The sequence below is a fragment of the Rousettus aegyptiacus genome, unplaced genomic scaffold, assembly GCF_014176215.1.
Source record: "Rousettus aegyptiacus isolate mRouAeg1 unplaced genomic scaffold, mRouAeg1.p scaffold_m13_p_15, whole genome shotgun sequence".
Taxonomy (NCBI): Eukaryota; Metazoa; Chordata; class Mammalia; order Chiroptera; family Pteropodidae; genus Rousettus; species Rousettus aegyptiacus.
The window spans coordinates 33,580,146-33,598,674 of record NW_023416290.1 but is presented as its reverse complement, the minus strand read 5'-3'; the positions used below and the strand labels follow the sequence as shown (position 1 = coordinate 33,598,674).

The following is an 18,529-nucleotide window of genomic DNA, read 5'->3' as shown; positions in this document are numbered from 1 at the left end:
GAGAGCCCTAGAAAACTTTATTTTTAACAAGAGCCCCAAAGATTCTAAGTTTTGATTAAAGGTGTTGTTTGGGGAAACACTTTCAATGTTATGTCAGGTGACATATACAATAAAATCAAATTATAAATTATGTAATTGAACCAGAAATAATTTATTTATATAAGCTATTAATAGATACCTAAATACAACATGGTTTTTAAAATGAAATTATGTGTATACAGTTGTATTCATAAATGTAGGTACACTAATCAAAAGCTATACAACGTTAACAGCAAATCCAAATACAAAGATATTCCTCTGAATTCCATGTTTCACCGAGCATCAAAAACCACCACTGTGTTAAAATGAGTTAAGGACAAAAAAAGTTATTTAAAAGTTATATAAAAGACTTAACACTTCCAAGTCACTTTTTCTTTATAAGCTAGTTTGTTATTTAATCTAAAATGCACAAAACTATGGAATTATTTACTATGACCATTGGAAATGAAGTAAAAAAAACTATTTCAATTTTTATGAGCCCCCCTTGCATGAAAGACCAATGCACCAAAAAACAATGAAGCAATGTTAAAGGTGATAACTTACTAATTTAAAAAATGTTACTTACTACGTAACAATTTACTATGTCTTTCAACTAATTTGTAAGCCCCACTTTTCCCATTAGGTAACACAATATTTATATATCCTTCTATAATTTAGTCTATAAACTCAAGCTCAAGAATGAGTACATAAATATATAATCCCTGAAAAACAGACTTATGAAAACCAAAGTCAACTAGTATTTAGATTATTTAGTACATGCCTATACACTGGTGTATTGGTCCACAAAAATGCTGATAATGTCTTTTTTTTCGGTTGAATAATCCAAAAGCTTTACCATTCTTACGAGAGATTAGTCTTTAACTATCACCCCAAGCATTATTCTTAATTTCCTCCTACTTCATATTTAGAAAGCATAGTTAAAAGGATACATCTTTTAGTCCTTTTCTTGTACATTATTCTGTATCCACATTCTCTACATCTGATTGGATCCCTGGATTTTATTTCATTTTCTGTGTGACATTCTAGAAAAGAAAACACATTTATTCAATGTCTAAAAGGAAAACATTACAGACAAGCAAATTATCTAAACCATATTTTTCACGCAAAGCACTAAAACATACTCAGTCTCAAGGGTATATTGTTATTACCAATATATTAAGAGGGAAAGAAAAAAATAGCTGTGGTCAATACACTTTTCCTAGGAGAAAAAATGAAATCTTACCGGATTTTTCATGGTTGTTAAAGTGTTCTGCTTTATAACTTCAAAGATGAGTAACTAATTTAAGCCAAAGAAATAAAATTTCCAAAAAACTGAAGTAAAATATTCTTACTTTAGGTAAGGGATACGCTTACCGCCACAGATATATATCATTGGCTGCTGCTTTGGGGGTTGAACGTCCTTCTGGGTATCCATGGTTAGTCTCTGAAATAACAGTCCCAAATACTGAATATCTCAACGTGACTCCTCACAAATCCAATCAGCCCTTATTTTCCTCAGAGAAAGATAAAAAGATGTCAGTTCTTAATCTGTACTTTTCCAAAGATTATGTGTAGGTCTAAAGGACAAAACAGAAAACAACGTAATGTGAGCACTTACCCAAACTCGACAAAGTACTAAGTACTTGGCGCGTTATTTCATTTATAAAAATAATTTCATTATTATCTTTACAACAATCCTAGGAGGTGTTACACTTATTTTACAGACGAAGGAACCACGCCTTAGAGAAATTCATTGCTTAAGATTATTCACCTATTAGGAGGCAGTGGGATTCAGAACGGACTGCAAAGCTAGCGTTCTCTTTCAGCACAAGTTCTGTTTTTCAAAACTTTAGCAGGGGATGGCCAAAAAATTATATCTCTTAATAAGGGACCATGCGACCCGATGATAAAGGAAGAATAATGAAATAATTCCCAATTGCTAATTAACTAAACTGAAAGAACCAGGCAAAGGGCTAACGGCATCGATTTCATCCCCGGCCTCCCCCAACTCTAATCCCATACTAGACTTTTTTTTACCCTCGCGTGTCTTTCCAGTTTTGACCCAAATCCCCACCCTCAAATCCCAACCCGTCAATTCCCTACTCACTTGACACGGAGAAACTCCTCACACCGCTTTTCCAGATTGCAGCCCGTCGCTGTGCCGCAGCCAACTTCCGGCGCTAGCATGTGACGCAAGAGGAGTCTCCGCCCTTATCGCTCCTGCCAGAGGAACCCGGATTGGGCGCAGGCGGGAAAGTCGGAACTTTTGCGTGTTAAACTGTGAGCGAAAGTGCTCGTTTCTCCTCAGCAGTTTTCATTTTTCAGGAACAAGAGCATTTTAATAGCTCCTCAAGCCGAAATAGATTTGTTTTTCTATTGAAGTCAGTAGACAGTAACACTTTTTCAGGTGTGCAAAGAGTTAGAGGCCAAAATTGCAAGTGCCCGTGGAATTCTAGGCTAACCGTTACTCCAAGGAACATAGAATCAACTTCACCGCTGATTTTCACGTAGAAAAATGCTTTTCAGATCGTTTTGAATATCTTCGCTGGGGCATTGGAGCAGCTGCTCCCTATCTTCCGCATAATTTTGTTTTTGCTTTTCGACCCTTTCTCTGTTAGAACTCCTGTCATCCCTCTCACCCGCTCCTTTTGTTCGTTTTAAAGCAAAGGCTAGCGTGAAGGCAACTACCTCAATTACACATAAAGCTAAGGGATTTTGGTAGCGTCAGCTGTCCACTAACCCTCCTTCAGTCCACATATTCCTAGAACAAAACTACCCGCCCAGTGTATATGTACTTTTTCAAAGATCAAAATTTAAGTGACTATCAGTTGGGTTCACAACATGTACATTTGTTTTCTTCTTTCACAGCAGGTATTTTACTTTGAAGAAGAAAATGAAGTTATTAAAATTTATTAAAAATTTAATCAGTGGTTAATAACTATTATAGTTAATCGAAGAAGCAGGTTTCTTTCTCCCCTTTATTCATTATGTCTTTACTTTCTTCTTAAGCAGGCTATACTGCTTTTTCTGTCTTCCAGCAACCTGAGAACTTTGAGCTTCACCTATCAGTTCTAGAAGGAGTTCCAACTAGTTGTACCTTCACGGACCCTCTTAAGAGATTTAACTTGATTTTCCCAGTCTTCCTAGCTGCCAATTTTTAAATTTCTAGAGAAATATGGCAGTTTCTTGCTTCTTTCTCCACAGACAGGCTAAAATACATAGAGTATTAATATTTTGACCATCAGCTCTCTTATAAAGCGCTCTCCTCTTAATCAAAGAGGAGTAATCTAATAATAATGGTCAAAATAAGCTTCCCTACAAGAAGTATAAGACAAAATCCTAATCATAAGATGCAGTGACCCAGAAAGTATAATCATTGCAAGTTGTCCTGGATTCTGACTCCCTAGTTGAGGTAACAAGATAATTTTGGCACATAACATAGTCTGTGGAGATCAGAATAGATGATACATGTAGAATACGAATGGGTCCTGAACCCTACAGAGGAGTAATGACAAGTGGTAGCAAAAAAAATATAGAATTTCGACGAGAGTTTATATTGATGCTAGTCTAGATCCAATACCCTCTTTCCTAACAGCAGGAACCAGTAGTTTTAGGATTACTACGAAGCGTGGTCAGTGGAAGCTGTTATCAATGGTCTCAGCAAACTTTTCTTGAGCACTTACTACATGCCAGACATCATTGCATTCCCTCTTAATGAGAACATGTGTTTTGCCATCTTGGATACTAGTGCTTTTTAACTCCTGGTAATATGGTTATGGAAGTGCAACTTGCTATTTTCTTCCCCAAATCTCTGTTTTTATTTGAACATAATTGTTTAAGTATATCTGCATAGCTTGAATACCATGATGATTGAAAAAGTCTTCCATTCTGCTTTATTGGATGGCCCCCAAAAGAAATATTAGATCTTGTGGAAAATGAATGTATTTTAGTATTCTGAGGTCCATAATGGGATGATGTCCAATCCAGAAAAGGAAGCAAAAAGGCCAAAGACTGTGGTGGGTAAAAAGTAGGAAAATGAGGCCGGTGGCTTAAATTTGGGGTATATGAGTAAAACCAGGACAAGCTATGTATAATTAGGTGTCATTTTGCCCTTTTAGGGGTGTAAAAATTATTCTTTGAATGAAAGAAGGAAGTTATAATATACTCTTTCACTCCAGTTGTAATAAAACATCTAAAGAAAAATTAACAAAGAGAAAAGGGAAACTATTAAATAGTGGTTGAGGTTGTGTAGATTTTATTTAACCATGGGCAAAATTCCCCACCCTGTTTACATTATGGTGGGAGTTAGGAGGACCATTAAACAAAATAAGCAGATAATATGGTATTTTAGAAGGTGATAAATTACATGGAGAAAATTCGGCAGAGGAGGAGGATTGCAAACACAAGGCAGGAAAGGGGTGTAATGGTTGCAGTAGACATTTGAAGAGCGAGAGAGGATACTGCTCTGAGTGTGTGTGTGTTTGGGAGGGAGAACTTCAGAGAGGTGCAACTTTGAGAAAAGTATAATCCACCAATTCCTTAAGTCCTACAGGTATCTCAACAACCACATACTAAATTTATCTTATTTCCTCCCAAACCTCTGCTCTTCACTCTTTCACCCCATATCCCATGCTGTCGATTCTGTCAAGTCCATGGTTTTCACCCCCACTATTTTCCAGAGTAATAGAGTAGCTTCCTAAGAGGCCTCCTTGCAGCCACCCCCACCTCTTCTTTCTTTCATTCTGCTACCAAAGTGGTCTTCCTAAAATGCCCTGCATTGCCTCTAGGATAAACTTCAGCCCTTTGACATGGATCCAAAACTCTCCATGACTTGGCTGCTTCTTAAGAATTTTTTTTTTTCCTTTCCTCAAACAAGTCTGTTTCCAGTTATAACAAATTACTTATAGTTTCTCTAAAGTGCCCAACTGTTTCAATTTTCCTGCTGTTGCACATTTTAATTTTGGAATCATCTGTTAATTGCCTTTTAAATTGCCACTTGTCCTTCAAAATTCACTTCACTTTATGGTCTTTATGAAGTTAGCTCTGCCTCCTCATCCCTCTTTCGTTTGTATTACTACTATTCCCTTATTTTAGCACGTATACCGGTGAGCCCCTTAGGGTAGTAACTGTGCTTTATTCGTCTTTGCATTCCCAGTACTTAGTCCAGTAATTGGCACGTAGCCAGTGGTTATTAATAGTGAATTTGATTTTAGATATATGGCATTTGCATGATTAAGGGGCAATCAGATAGGGAAATGTCCAGTCGAAGGAGAGCGGTGGTAGCAGTTGCTAAAGTCATGGCTGGAGCTCTGTAGAACTTTGCTATATAATGCTCTCCAAAGTGAGAAGTGGGAGAGGAAGAGCCCATCAGATAGGGAGGCCCTCCCGGTGCTTTGTGGGGGGTGGGGAAAGGGCTGGAAGTTGTGCGAAGGAGAGGGCGAGACCCTCTCAAGCGAAGGCGGAGGGCGGGGTCCTGCGCAGCGCAGGGCGGCCGGCGGGGGCGCCGCGGGGCGGGAGGAAGGGGCGGCGCGGGGAGGGGCGGTGCGTAGCGGTTACTCAGGGCGGGCGGTTCAAACCGAAGGAGGGAAACGCGGCGGCCCCACGCGGAGCTGGCGTGGGGGTTGCCATAGCCGGGCCTCCCTGGGGGCGAGGCCGTGGTTTCTCCTCAGCTCGCCGGTCGGGGCGGCGGCCCCTCGGTCTCCTGGTGGGCGGGAGCGGGGGACTTCAGGTGTGTGCCAGCTAGTGGGCCTCTGGGCGACCCCGGCCCCGCGCCCCACCTTGCTTTCCAGGTGCTGGGACTAGAGAGGCGCCCTGAAACCGTCCTCTTCTCTCGCTCCGGTCCAGGTGACACCTACCCACCCTCGGCCTGTCGGGGTCTTTCCGGGCCCGGGGTCCTGGCGGCCCAGCCGAGCCTCCCTCGCCAGCCTGGCCTCGGGAAGGTCGGGGAGGGACGCCCTGGTGAGGCCGTTACCCACCCGCGCGCATAGCGCCTGGGGGTGGTGAATGACGGCGCCGCGGCTTACACTGCTTTTTCAGCAACCGGAATTTGGGATGTTCCCTCAGTTCCAAGACTAGCTGGAGAAAACAAGGATATTGAAATACCTGCTGTCTGGAAAGCTGAAGGAAATTCTAAATGATTTAGGCCTTTTCAAGTGTTAGAAATAATCCCTGCAAAATGTACTTTCCGTACCCTTCAAATGTTAGCAGTCACCCTACTACTGCACATTTCAATTAATTGTTCAAACTAAAGTTTTCTCTTTAAGTGGTATCTCTTTGACATGAATTTTAAAGGCAAAGTAAGAGATTTTCTTGTTTGGAAGAAGCCTGTATAACTTTGACATCTAAGAGCTCAAGATTTACTGATGGTAAGATTTTTCCTCTTTAGCAAATGAAGATTTGGTTTAAAAATAGTTAAATAGTATTTCATTCTCGGATTTGATGAGTGCATTTTTAAATTAAAAAAAAAAATTTAAGAGCACTATAGAAACAAGTGTTCTCAACCCTTTATCAGGAGCCTGGTGTTAAAAACTGAATATTGAGGAAGCTCGTTTGATTCATCAGTAAACTGTTGAATCTGTAAAATTAACTCAATGGGCATTCCATGATATCTCATAAATAACTTTAAAATAATTAAAAATTAAGTTTTTCTTAAATTTTTAATTTTTAAATTCCAGTTGGCATTCAAAAAGTAAGCTTTGAAAAAATGATGATAGCAGAGGAAGCACGTTTGAGGCAATTTCAAATGTATAGATAAACAAAAGAAATTAGAAGAAAAAATTTTTTTTGTATATTTATAACAAATAGCCTATGGTTTTTAGGGGAAGAGGATGTCTGCATCCCCACTTTGCTTCTGTTTTCCAAAATCTAGCTAGGTGAGACACCTAGTGGTGAAGTAGCGGAATAGTTGCTTTTGTTTGAACTAAAATGATTCCTTGACCTAATTTTACCAAAGGACATGAATGAAAACTGTTATTAATAGAATGATTTTCAGGGAAAGTAAAAATTTGTGGGTGAAGATGAAATTTGAAAACACATTTTGTCTTATTAATATTTTGAAAACAAAAATTGTTTTCAAATATAATTCAAATTATTGAAAGCAAAGTTTGATAGTCTTAGCTAAGTAAGCATAAACAGAAGATAGCAGTGATTCTAACAGTCTGAGGTGATCTAGATCAGAAGGGGCCATGTGTGAGTTTTACCAGAAGGGACTGTAGGTTTAAAAGTCTGAAAAACACTTAGGTACTTTGCCCAATAATAATGATCATTTTACTATAAAGAAACTATTTCATTTTGTGGTTTGAGTAGCATTTAAAAAAAATCATGCATTCACATATTTAACTGATATAACTGAAGCATAAATAATAACTTTCCCATTATAGCCGACTAAAATATATCTTCCTAGGATCTTTAAATAGAGAAAAATTGTGTATTTGGTCTGGAAAAAACTTTGAAAGAATGACAGTCTTAGTGTCTTTTGAATAATCTGGAGAAATATCAGAAATGATGATAACTTTCTAAGTTTTCTTTGAGTTAAGATTTAATTTGAGTTTCTAAAAAGAAGGAATGTTAAACTATTGAAAAAATTAAGAAGTAAAGTATTTCCTAGTATCATTACAAGTATAATTACTGAGCCACATTTCTTCTTTAAATAATTTACTTGAATTCTTTATTTGAAATTTCAAGAATATTATAAAGGATGAGTTCCCCACAAATAGTTGTCTGTTGTCTGTGAATTCAAACCAGCAACTGGACCTTATGTCTCTAAATATTTAGAAGATGAGACATAAATGAGTATAACATGCCAACTTTGAAATGGCCCTATATCTATGAGGCAGAGATTCACTTTGGTTAACATAAGAAGAGTGTGTAGGTAATTTATCAGTGAGCCAGAGTCTTTGTAAGTGTAAGTCTGGGAATTCAGACCTTGTGAATCGTCATGGGGACTGAATTTCTGAGGCAGGTCTCTATTACAATTATGAATAACATTATCCTGGAGTTGCTTAGCCAAATTGCAGTTAAATTTGGTGGCAGTATTCATTTTAAACATTTCCTAAAGACACGTTTAAAAATTAGCATATAGATTTTTCAAGCAGTTTTATTTACATCCCAGAAATTTGACAGGAAATTTCCAACTGACAAGGTATAGGCCAGCACAAATAAGCTATAATATTAAAACTACAATTATGTACTGTAGTGCTGTTAAAATCATAAGGTAATAAAATCACCTAAAAACGATGCTGCCAACAAATGAACGGGACAAACAAACAGACTCATGTGCATGGACTATAGACTAGTGGTTACCAGAGGGTAGGGAGAGAGCCGGGACAGGGGAAGTAGATGGGGTAAAAGGGGGTCAAATATGAGGTGACAGAAAGGAATCTAACTATGGGAGGTGAACACACAATGTAAATATATGTATGCCTTACTGATAAATTATACATCTGATTGTACACCTGAAACTTACTAGATTTTGTTGACCAGTATTACCATAATAAAAAAATAAAAAGAAAAAAAAAGAAAAGCAGAATACAAAAATTAAAAAAAAAATTGATGTTGCCAGATCTTTTTCTCCTCAACTGTTTAAGAAACTGTTTGTGCATAGTGCTTAGAATGTGCTTAGTCAAGTAATCTGTGAATATTTGCAAACTGAAAATTTTTGTTTTTATGATGTCAAAAGTACTTTTAAATAAAATACACTTGAGTATGTTGTAGAGTAGATTTATTTTTAAAATAACTTTTTTGCCACAAAATTTCCATTATTTGTACTCATAACAAATAATGTATTTTGGTATAAGTTGTCAGACTACTCATTTCAAAGGAAGAATAACATTTATTTTCACTTTGTAGAAACGGATTTTGAAGATGTCAGAAAGGCATTCAGGTCAAGCTCAAACTGGAGCAGGAAATGAGGTGGACTCTCCTACTGCCGATTTCAAGTACTCCAACTCCAGAGATTTATGTTCCACATCTTCATTTCAAGATAGTGGCTACAGTGAGTTGTTAAAATCATGCGGCTTTGATAATACAGATAAAGAATTTTCTGAAAAGAAAGAAAAAGGCCCACCATTAAACTTCAGTCTGGGCTCAACACATCCTTTAGAGTCCCCTACTCAAAAAAAGAGATTTGTCTTCCCTAGAAAGGAAAACGATAAAACCCCAGAACTCTGTGAAACTCCCAAAGTCAGGGGAAGAAAATTTTTACTGCGCAGAAGGTTGGACATATCTTTTTCTCTTCTAAAGGGGGACTCTGAATCACAAAATAGTTCCCTAGAAAGTGGTATAAGTCAAGTTCTCAACTTAGAAAAAAATATTCCAAGCAATGCTTCAGGTTTTCCAAGGCAAAGTAATTTTAGTGCTTTAGTTACTAGTACTTTGAAAACGGAAGAAGCAGCTTCCAGCAGTCAGAAACTCAGACTTAATTTTTCTCAGCAGAAGACCTCCACAATTGATGACTCCAAAGATGAATGTAGCCTGTTTGAAGTTGAATGTATATCTCCGATTCAGGGCAATAATTTTAGAGACTCTATCACCCATGACTTAAGTGATAGCAGTCTCTGTGTTAATGATGAGAATACATATCCAGAACTTCTGGGCTCCTCTGATAGTAGGTCAACTTGTGAAACAGATGAGGACATTTTTGTGACCCCAATAAGTAACCTTGTAGCAAACATTAAATTTAAGGCAAGTCAAAGACTTTCTCCTTCAACTGAAGTGAGGGGCAATATTTCAACCCCTGCAGACAGTGGTTTTAACTCACTTTGCTTGGATAAATCAGAAGATTCCTTCTCTGACCAGGAGGGTTCTTTTCAAGAACTACTTCAGAAACATAAGGGAACTCTCAAAGTTGGGTCAAGACGTCTCGGAAGGTTGAGAAGACTGTCTACTCTTCGGGAGCAAGGCTCACAATCAGAGACAGAAGAGGAAAAGCAAATCATCCACTCTGACTCTGAAACAACACCAGCAGCTGCTTCAGACATCTCAGGGAGTCAGCTTAGTGGTGACAGGCAGAGTGGGGATTTGATTTTGAGCTTTAAGAATTTATCAAAGACCCCAGCCTTGCAATTAGTGCATGAGCTGTTTACGAAAAGCAAAAGGAAAAAATTCCAGCAAAACAGTGCACATGAATTCTTAGAAGAAAGGGATAGAGGGAAAATAGCTGTGCTGCAGTGTGTACTTGCAGGATTAATTGGCAAGAAAATGGGTGTAGAACAACTGGACATCTTAACAGAATTAAAATATAGAAATTTAAAGCACATTCTTGCAATGGTTTTAGATTCCTTGACTGCAGAAAGCCTATGCAGGTAAATAATTTTTTTTTTTTTCTGAAATGAAACTGCCTTTTACCACTTTTTTTAAAGTTGAAAAGCTTTTCTTTGAGCTAAGTAGTTCTGTTTTTTGTTTGTTTTATTATTTCTGTCTTCAGTTGTCTTATACTATATCAAAGGTGGTTTAGTGAACTTCCTGATAGAACTTACTGATATAACTCCTAATATGTAAAAAAGTCTTCTTTAGAAGCAACAGTATAGTCTTCTTATGGATAAAGTTCATGTCAGTTATTTGAGAAGAGGGTTCCTAAAAGTAAAATTTTAAAACTTCATAATGGCAAGCTTTATTCCACGATAGTTATTTAAAGACTTATTTAGTAGTTCATATTCCTGGTTTCAGATTGCAAATTGTACTACAGTAATGATAATTGATCAGAAATAATGTAGAGCATTATGGTGACAAAGAAATGACAACATACAAAGGATACCATTTATTTAAGTTCTAGAATCCAGGAATAGTGGTTAGCTTTCACTTTAGGGCTTGGTCTTTCCAGAGACTAAGGGAATATGAATTATTTCATTTTAATTTCTAACACAGCAGTGAAAATTAATTCCTTTTGGAAATTTCAAGGAATTAAAAACTGAAGAATTTGTGATTACAGAGATTTCAGTATACCGAGTGCTGCTACACAAAGAGGAACTAAGTCAGGCATTTTGGAGTGTTGGGGGTAGGAACTAGGGTTACAAAGACTAACGTGATACTGTGTTCATACGGGCAATTTTGGGGAGTTGCAGGACTGTCAGAGGACAAGGCCCTTGGGAAGGTGGGAAGCCATGTGTAACAGCATTTCTGCCAAGTGGTGGTTTGTGGAAGATATGCAGGAGAATTAGTGAACCTCTTTTTCAAAAGAAATTTGTCTAGAGTTTGGTTCATTGAGTCCTTGCTGTTTTTATGGTTACTACTTCTGTAAGAGACCACCTTCACCTTTCTCCCATGAGTAATCAGAGGTTATTATAGAGAATTGTGGAATTTCATAGCTAGAAGTCTGAGATATTTAGTCCAGTTGTGTATTGTGCGATGAGGAAACCGAGCTCCAGAGAAGTTAAGTGACCAACCAATAGTCACTCAAGGAGATAAAAATAGATCCAGATTTACAATGAAGTCCTCTGATATCTAATCCAGTAGTTTCCCACAAACTCTTAAGGTTTAAAACCTTTCCAAAAAGACTTGATCAGAAAGGTATCTGGTCTAACCCAAGTAAGATAATAAACAGATTAGTGCACCTATATATGTAAGCCTTTTAAAAATGTTCAAATGAGATAAATTATTCATTTAAAAGATTAAGAAATGGCTGATATACAGGAATTTTATTTTTTATATGCTGGAGTATTTGAATACAGACTAGTTAAAATAAAAACTTAGATGATATTTTTTGGTACTCATTTGTGGGAGCAGTTGATATTGAGTCATATTTCAATAATTACTTCTCCTGCCTACCCCTCCAAATTTATAGTGTTTGTACTGCAGAATGCACGTATAGTGTTAGCAGTGTTTATTCTTGGTAATTTGAGATTATGGTCCATTGAAATAGCTTTGGCAAATACCCAAATATATAGTTCATTTATTCCCCATCAATGAGTGATGTTCTGCCTATTCCTCTTCATCATCCTCATATCAGATACGTGGATCAGCTTAGAGCAATGGCAACTGAAGTGGCCATGGTAGCTGGGAGAATAGTAGTGTTGACAACTCAGGTAGTACCTGAGTGACTTTTTTCAACTGTCTGAACTTACTTTGATTTGTTAGAGTAATAAAAAAGACAAATTAACAGTTGAAGGATTATCTTTACTAATTAGTAAAGTCAAAGTTATTAATAAATAAGAAATCATTAGAGATGTATTTTTTTTTCTTTAGCTGCTTCATTCTCATAAACTTTGGTTTATAAAATAGGAACTTCGTAGTACTACTCATAATAATATTTATTATTTGGCGCTTAGTACTGCCAATGAAAGATTGATTGTTCTTATGTTTGTTTAATCAAAATAACAGATTTGTTAAATACATTGATAGAATAAATTGATAAAAAACCTCTTGTGCTATAGATGATAATCATTTGCTGCAAGTTGTGTCCCAAATTTCCAATCTTAGTGTCACAGTTAAAGTTAAATCCTCTTAATCAGTCTCCCTATGGACTCATATTGGCTTTATGTGAAACTATGTTTTTCCCTTAACCATTTATAAGATTATAATCTATCAACATAATGCTGGCATATATTTAATACTTTCATAGGATTTCTTTCATGTGGTGAAACAATATGAAACAACGATGTAGATCAAATCATTTTTATTTTTATTTTTTTATTTTTATTTTTTAAATCATATTTTTAATGTGAATTTTTAGCTTTAAATTTACTGTCCAAAATCTTTTTTAAAGTTTTTCTTTGCCATGTGCAAAATGTTGATCTTGTGGAATATGTACAGTATAAGGACTAATCTTTTTGTTATAGTGTTTGGAAAGTGAGCAGAAATTGGCGTGAAATTATTGTTCAAGATAAAAAAGCAAATCGGAGGAGGAAATTTTATATCACACAACTGAAAACAGATTCTGAGGTAATGTATATAATACATTTCAAGAATGGATTCTAAATATAAATAATAACCCCTTATCGCTGGACAACCTAATTTGTTTTTCTTGCTATCTTTTAGCCTTTTCCATTTAGCAAACATTCCCTCATAAAATATTTTACTTTTCCCAAACTCTTCCTAGCATCAAGAACATCTTGTTGGGTTTGTTGTTTAAGAATATGTGCTGTTGGCAGTATTTGAATACCAGTGATGTGCTGAATCATATTCAAAGTTAGATATCTTTATAGCATTCTTTATTTAGTCTTTTGAGTGGGTATTACGTGCCAGTTGCTTAGGTTACAATGGTGAACATTTCCAACATGGTCTGTGTTCTCTTGGAGCTCATATCCTGTGGGTGATACAGGTAAACAGGTGATTACAATACAGATGTGTTAGGGGAAACCCAAAGTTAGTTCTATTGGAACACTTACAAGGAGTGTTTGATACTTGAGCATCGAGAGCAGGCTTCTCAGAAAAAGTGCATCTCAGCTGAAACCTGAATGATGAACTTACAGTTAGCCAGATAAAGGCAGGGCATAGTGTTTAGCAGAGGGAATAGCATGTATGAAGGCCTGGAGGTGAGTGAGCATGGCAGATTAGTACTGGTATAGCATTGGAAACATGTACTCCCTTGAAGCTCTGAGGTCCAGCCTTGAAGTTACAAGTTTTACAGAAGCTGATTAATTCTTCCTAGGGACGCTACTTGGTATAATGGCATCTGATGACTGGCGCTCATATTTATTGTATGTTCAATTTTTAGATCTTTCTTATTGTATGTTCAATTTTTTAGATCTTTCTTCTATACCAGAAGACATTCTGAGAGTTCACCCCCTTACTCTTGTTCTCGTAATAAGTATTTAATAAGTAAATTTCTAATTTGGTTAAATATAATAATTGAGATGAAGCATGGCATAAACAAATATGAAACCTAGATACAGCTTCGTGGGTTTCTCATTACAATAAAATATTAGTGACTGCTGTTAACTAAAATGTTGAATTTCTATTTTATGCTGAAGAAAAGTTTTACTTTCTCACCTATTTGGTTGCCTTATGCCTGATTCACAGATCCTGGCTACTTATGGCTACAGCTGCTGGCTCTGGGAGCTGATAATAGTGAAGATATTAATTGCCTTCCTAATATATCTTTTTAGAGTGCTGCCCTACATTGGGAAGAACCTAATAAACAATTTTAAGCCAGCACCTATTAACATTAAACTTTTAGCTCTATGTGCTCCTTACATACTACAAGGAAGAAACCTGTGGTTGTGTATGGCAACCCTTCAGGTAATTCTAAATAAAATATTCTGTTTTCATAGCCTACCCACCACTTTTTTTTAAAATCTTAGTTTCTTGAAGTGCTATAATTTTTTCCTTACTTAAACTTTTTTTTCTTATTTTGGCTTGCTTTTTATTTATTTATTTTTCCAAAGTAAAACATTTACATGGCTAAAAAAGCCAAATTGAATGATGAGGCTTGTAACAAAACACATTCTCTTGCCCTTATCTCTTCCTACTCTTGATTCTTGCCCCCATCAAAGCAATCACTTTAAACTCTTAAGCTATTCCTTCTAAAGTTTATATCCACATTTCTAAAGAGCATGCATTTACTTCTATGTCTTGGCATTATTTTGTATAGAGAAATTGTTTTTTAACCTTTCACCACTACTACCACTACCTGCCTCTCCACCTCTCTCTGAATGCCTTTCTCCCTTTCTCCTATCTTAATGAATCACCATCATTTGGGAGTGAATGAGAATTAGGTGCTGACATTATGAAGACTATTGAGATTATCATGACTTTTTGATAGCTGTGATATATGGTACGTATGATTACATCTTTTTTTCCTATAGTTTTTTTCCTCCCAGAGTTAATAATTTCCCAGTTTCTTTCTTTTTTGCTTAGCATTTCTCTGTACAGACCCCTGATTCATCTCCTATTATCCACCAGAACTGGAAATCTCCTCTGTAAGTCCAAACAAATCAGATATTCTGCCTGTTCCTCTTTATCCTCAGAGACATCCTTCCTTGGCCCTTGGCCTTCTCATTCAGATATGGACTGGTTGCTTTCTACTTGGACTATCCTAATATATCATCAGCTAAAACAAAAGTTATAAAACGAGTCGTTAGATGGTTTCCCTCATACTTGTATAGCATCACTGAAAGCTCCTTAGTGCGAAGTTTTGAAGGCACAGACCAGCTACATGTAATAGGATCACAATTTTATGTTTGCTTTATAGCGGTGAGAATGAGCATTGAAATTGGAATACTACACCTTTTCCATTGAATTTCTAAATTTGCTGTAATCATGGAAATGACCAATGTGACTCTGCTCTCACATTTAAAGGTTTCTGGCAACATGATGATGACTATATTTCAAAAATTTTTGCTGTCACTAACTGCTTCGCCTTATATCGTTCAAGGAGAGTAGCACGCATTTTAAGCTCCAGGAGAACAAGGATTAAATTGTTTTATTCACTTGGCACCTTTTGGTGTTTTATAAATATTTGTCAAATAAATGAATGTTTCTTCTGTGGCTGAAATTTGCTTCAACAAAATATCTCTGTTCATTTTTTTGGTGCATGCACAATCACTGTGTTTACCAACTGCATCAAAATCCATTGAAATTTTAGTGTGCTCTTGTGCACAGGCTTGTGGCCCAAGCTGCAAATCGTTTATACGAATGTAATATAGAGATGTATTGTGTCCTTGAAATTTTTCAACTAATTTCTGAAAACCAGTATTCATCCATTACGCATATGCATATATTGTTAAATTGTTAATCATGTGATTTTTCGTGACTAGCTAACCTCATTTCCTATATTTATCCTACTAAAATTTTTCATATTTTAGGTCTCCCCACTATTAGGAAGCAACCATGGCTAAGGGAGACTATCAAGGGAGAGGAACCACAATTATAGTTGGACGCATGGGGAAATTCGCCCACATTACATTTTATTTTAATAAGTGGTTAAGAACGCCAATTTGTTTTAAAAAAAAAAAACTTACTTTTTTTTTTAATCACCAACTTTAACAAAGTAGAAAGCTATAATGATTACTCACTGAAAATATTTTTTGATGAATATTTGGTATGGAAATCCGATTCAGATAAAAATGATATCTACTTCTACATTTAAAATATCAAAGCTGTTTAAAACTTAAAGGTAAAATGAATCAAGTATTATGAGAATTGCAAAAACAGCCAAACAAATTGGTTGTCATGGTCTAACCAGGCTCATTATTCTTTTAACATATGGCAAAGTAAGAAACCTTCAAAGAACTTCATGATAACTTATAGCAAACTGTGGGCCACATCCTGTCTGTCCACCTGTGTTTTTAAGTTAAGTTTTCTTGAAACTCAGTCCTGCTCTCTCATTTTCATATTTCTACAGGTGCCTTTGTTCAAATGGCAGTAGAGTAGCTGTGACTGTCTGCCCTGAGAGGTGTAAAATGTATACTATCTGGCTCTTTTTAGAAGAATGCAGCAATCATGAAAACTCAAAGCTAACATTTATTGTTTTGAATTTTTATATTTATTTCTTGACTTCTAAGTGTTAGCTAAGAAGAAAAAAATTCTAAAGAAGAAAGGTTTAGGAAGAAAATTCTAGTGGTATGAAATCACTTCCAAACATTTAAATACATGTGCATCAGAAAGCTGTCTTGGAACTTTTGATATTACAGTACTGACCCCTCTTGTCTTTTACTGCAGGGGGCTATTTTAAATGTTCAGGATGCTGCCACTCGGCTCCATCTTTTAAATCGATCCGCTTTAAGATCTGTACAAGCCCAGGCTAGGATACCAGGTTCTCAGAAAGAACAAGTTTCAACATTTTCTCCTTGGGGAGAAGTTTTGACACCTGTAGCAAGCTCTTCAGTTACTCACTTACATAGTAAACAGGAAGAATATGTTAAGGTGAGTATTTATCTTAAGTTATTAGAAATAAATATTTACAGAGTTTGAAATAAGCGATTCTCTATATGAAACTGGAAGATTTAGTGTATATGCTTTCACTGCAGGTTGCCAAAACACTTTTTATCGATGAAGCATTAAAACCTTGTCCAAGGTGCCAATCCCCTGCTAAGTACCAGCCATATAAGAAAAGGGGACTGTGTAGCCGCAGAGCCTGTGGTTTTGACTTTTGTGTGTTATGTTTGTGTGCTTATCATGGGTCTGAAGAATGTAGTAGAGGAACAGCAAATTCAAGAAATAGAAAAGATGCTCTTCCAGGAAGTGCCCAGAGTAAGCGGAATTTAAAACGCCTTTAAAGAGACTTATAAAAGAAGCATTCCCCTAAGCAACATTTTGTCTGACTTAAAATTATGAATATTTTGAAAGCATACAAATTTTCCCATTAATGACAGATGATGATTTATTTTCTATTTTGTATATATTATAATCCATGTCATTGTATGTTTTCTTTCAAGTAGCGAGTTTTTGAAAAAATCTTATTTTACTATGTCACTTTTACCAGTTTTAATAACTTAGTATTTTAAATAAAGAATTTTCAATGTTACCATATATATGTATTTAACTGTTTCATGTAATATTTAAAAATTGTGCATTTCATCACTATGTGTTGAAATGTTCTTCAACCACTTTTAAACAATAGTTTTCCAAATATTAAAACTTTTTAACTTGAGATAGATGGTCTTATAGCTTTAGAAAATGAGTATTTAAAATGAAATCTAAATAAAATGTTTTCAGAAGTTCTATTGAATTTATAAGTTCAATCTTTCTCTTGAGTTGGTGAGAGTTATATTTGGGCAGACTTCTGGTTAAATAAAATTTACTTAATATTGATAACTGAGAAGATATAAAAGGTAAATTATTAGACATATGTGGTTGTTCATAATGGGAATCTTAGTCAATAAACTTTTATAAGTCACATACGTCATATAAGTACTTTTTAAAATTCTAGAGCTATAGTCACAGATTTCATTTGTTTATTCTAGCCTGGGTATAAATATTGTGACAAATTTGGGCTGGTTGGAAAAGATAGGTTTTTTTTTTTTTTTTTTTAAATAAGAAAATTTATTAAATTGCTTATAATGTACCTCTTTTCAAAAATTATTTGAGGTTGCATGTTTCACTTTTAGAACAGCAGCAAGAAAGAGAGATAAGCTGTATTGTGGAACAAATTATTAAACCCAGGGGAAAATTTGAAGATAGTTTCATAATTGTATCTAGATAACTGATGTGTGTATATGTCTGTGTATACACTACACACACATATTTAAAATGTAGCTTTTATACATTTTTAAAAGTGTGAATTAGATAATTTTAAAGTATGAATTAGATATATATATTTGGAAAATCTCTAAATTTTGTAGTTTAACTCACTAAAAATTTTTAATTAACTGCTAAATATTAAATTTTATCTATATTCTTTCTAATTAAACAGAATTTTGAAAGCTAAAAATAAATATGAATAAATTGTTAGTTGTATTTAATATGTTACACAGTCCATAAATTTTATATCACATATTCTGATTTATTTAATTCTAACCAAGTTTAGTTCTCATTATCTATTTAATTTCCCGAGATGTTTTCTACATCAGGATCAATATTCTTATTTATGCTGTCCAATTGAGGCTTTACATTTTTTCTCCATTAGAGAAGTTTC

The 18,529-nt window shown here is 35.5% G+C and overlaps 2 protein-coding genes across 5 annotated transcripts; one reads left to right on the top strand and one right to left on the bottom strand.

Moving 5' to 3' along the window:
- Positions 1-2,211, bottom strand: POLR2K (RNA polymerase II, I and III subunit K). Of its 4 annotated transcripts, none has more exons than XM_016129773.2 (4): positions 2,126-2,211; positions 1,393-1,532; positions 969-1,061; positions 1-334 (listed from the first exon to the last, which is right to left on the bottom strand). In XM_016129773.2, the coding sequence occupies exons 2-4, from the start codon at positions 1,451-1,453 to the stop codon at positions 312-314; spliced, it is 177 nt and encodes a 58-aa protein (XP_015985259.1). In that variant the 5' UTR covers positions 1,454-1,532; positions 2,126-2,211; the 3' UTR covers positions 1-311. The 4 variants fall into 4 exon arrangements, with proteins under 4 accessions (XP_015985259.1, XP_015985262.1, XP_015985260.1 ...); XM_016129776.2 differs by having other exon boundaries at positions 1,393-1,462; positions 2,126-2,195; XM_016129774.2 differs by having other exon boundaries at positions 1,393-1,595; positions 2,126-2,193.
- Positions 2,212-5,604: 3,393 nt separating this feature from the next.
- Positions 5,605-17,614, top strand: FBXO43 (F-box protein 43). Its single transcript, XM_036232897.1, has 5 exons — positions 5,605-6,383; positions 8,866-10,319; positions 12,792-12,894; positions 16,615-16,818; positions 16,923-17,614. The coding sequence occupies exons 1-5, from the start codon at positions 6,381-6,383 to the stop codon at positions 17,169-17,171; spliced, it is 2,013 nt and encodes a 670-aa protein (XP_036088790.1). The 5' UTR covers positions 5,605-6,380; the 3' UTR covers positions 17,172-17,614.
- Positions 17,615-18,529: the final 915 nt, after the last annotated feature.

What these genes read in the sequence shown, in the direction of transcription:
- POLR2K (XM_016129773.2), bottom strand. Translation starts at nt 1,453, where the DNA reads ATGGATACCCAGAAGGACGTTCAACCCCCAAAGCAGCAGCCAATGATA. An exon ending in AATGATATATATCTGTGGCG is followed by an intron (nt 1,062 to 1,392) that starts GTAAGCGTATCC and finishes TTTCTTTTCTAG; the next exon opens with AATGTCACACAGAAAATGAA. An exon ending in CAAGAAAAGGACTAAAAGAT is followed by an intron (nt 335 to 968) that starts GTATCCTTTTAA and finishes ATTTTAACACAG; the next exon opens with TGGTGGTTTTTGATGCTCGG.
- FBXO43 (XM_036232897.1), top strand. An exon ending in AACTGAAAACAGATTCTGAG is followed by an intron (nt 12,895 to 16,614) that starts GTAATGTATATA and finishes CTTTTACTGCAG; the next exon opens with GGGGCTATTTTAAATGTTCA. An exon ending in AACAGGAAGAATATGTTAAG is followed by an intron (nt 16,819 to 16,922) that starts GTGAGTATTTAT and finishes CTTTCACTGCAG; the next exon opens with GTTGCCAAAACACTTTTTAT.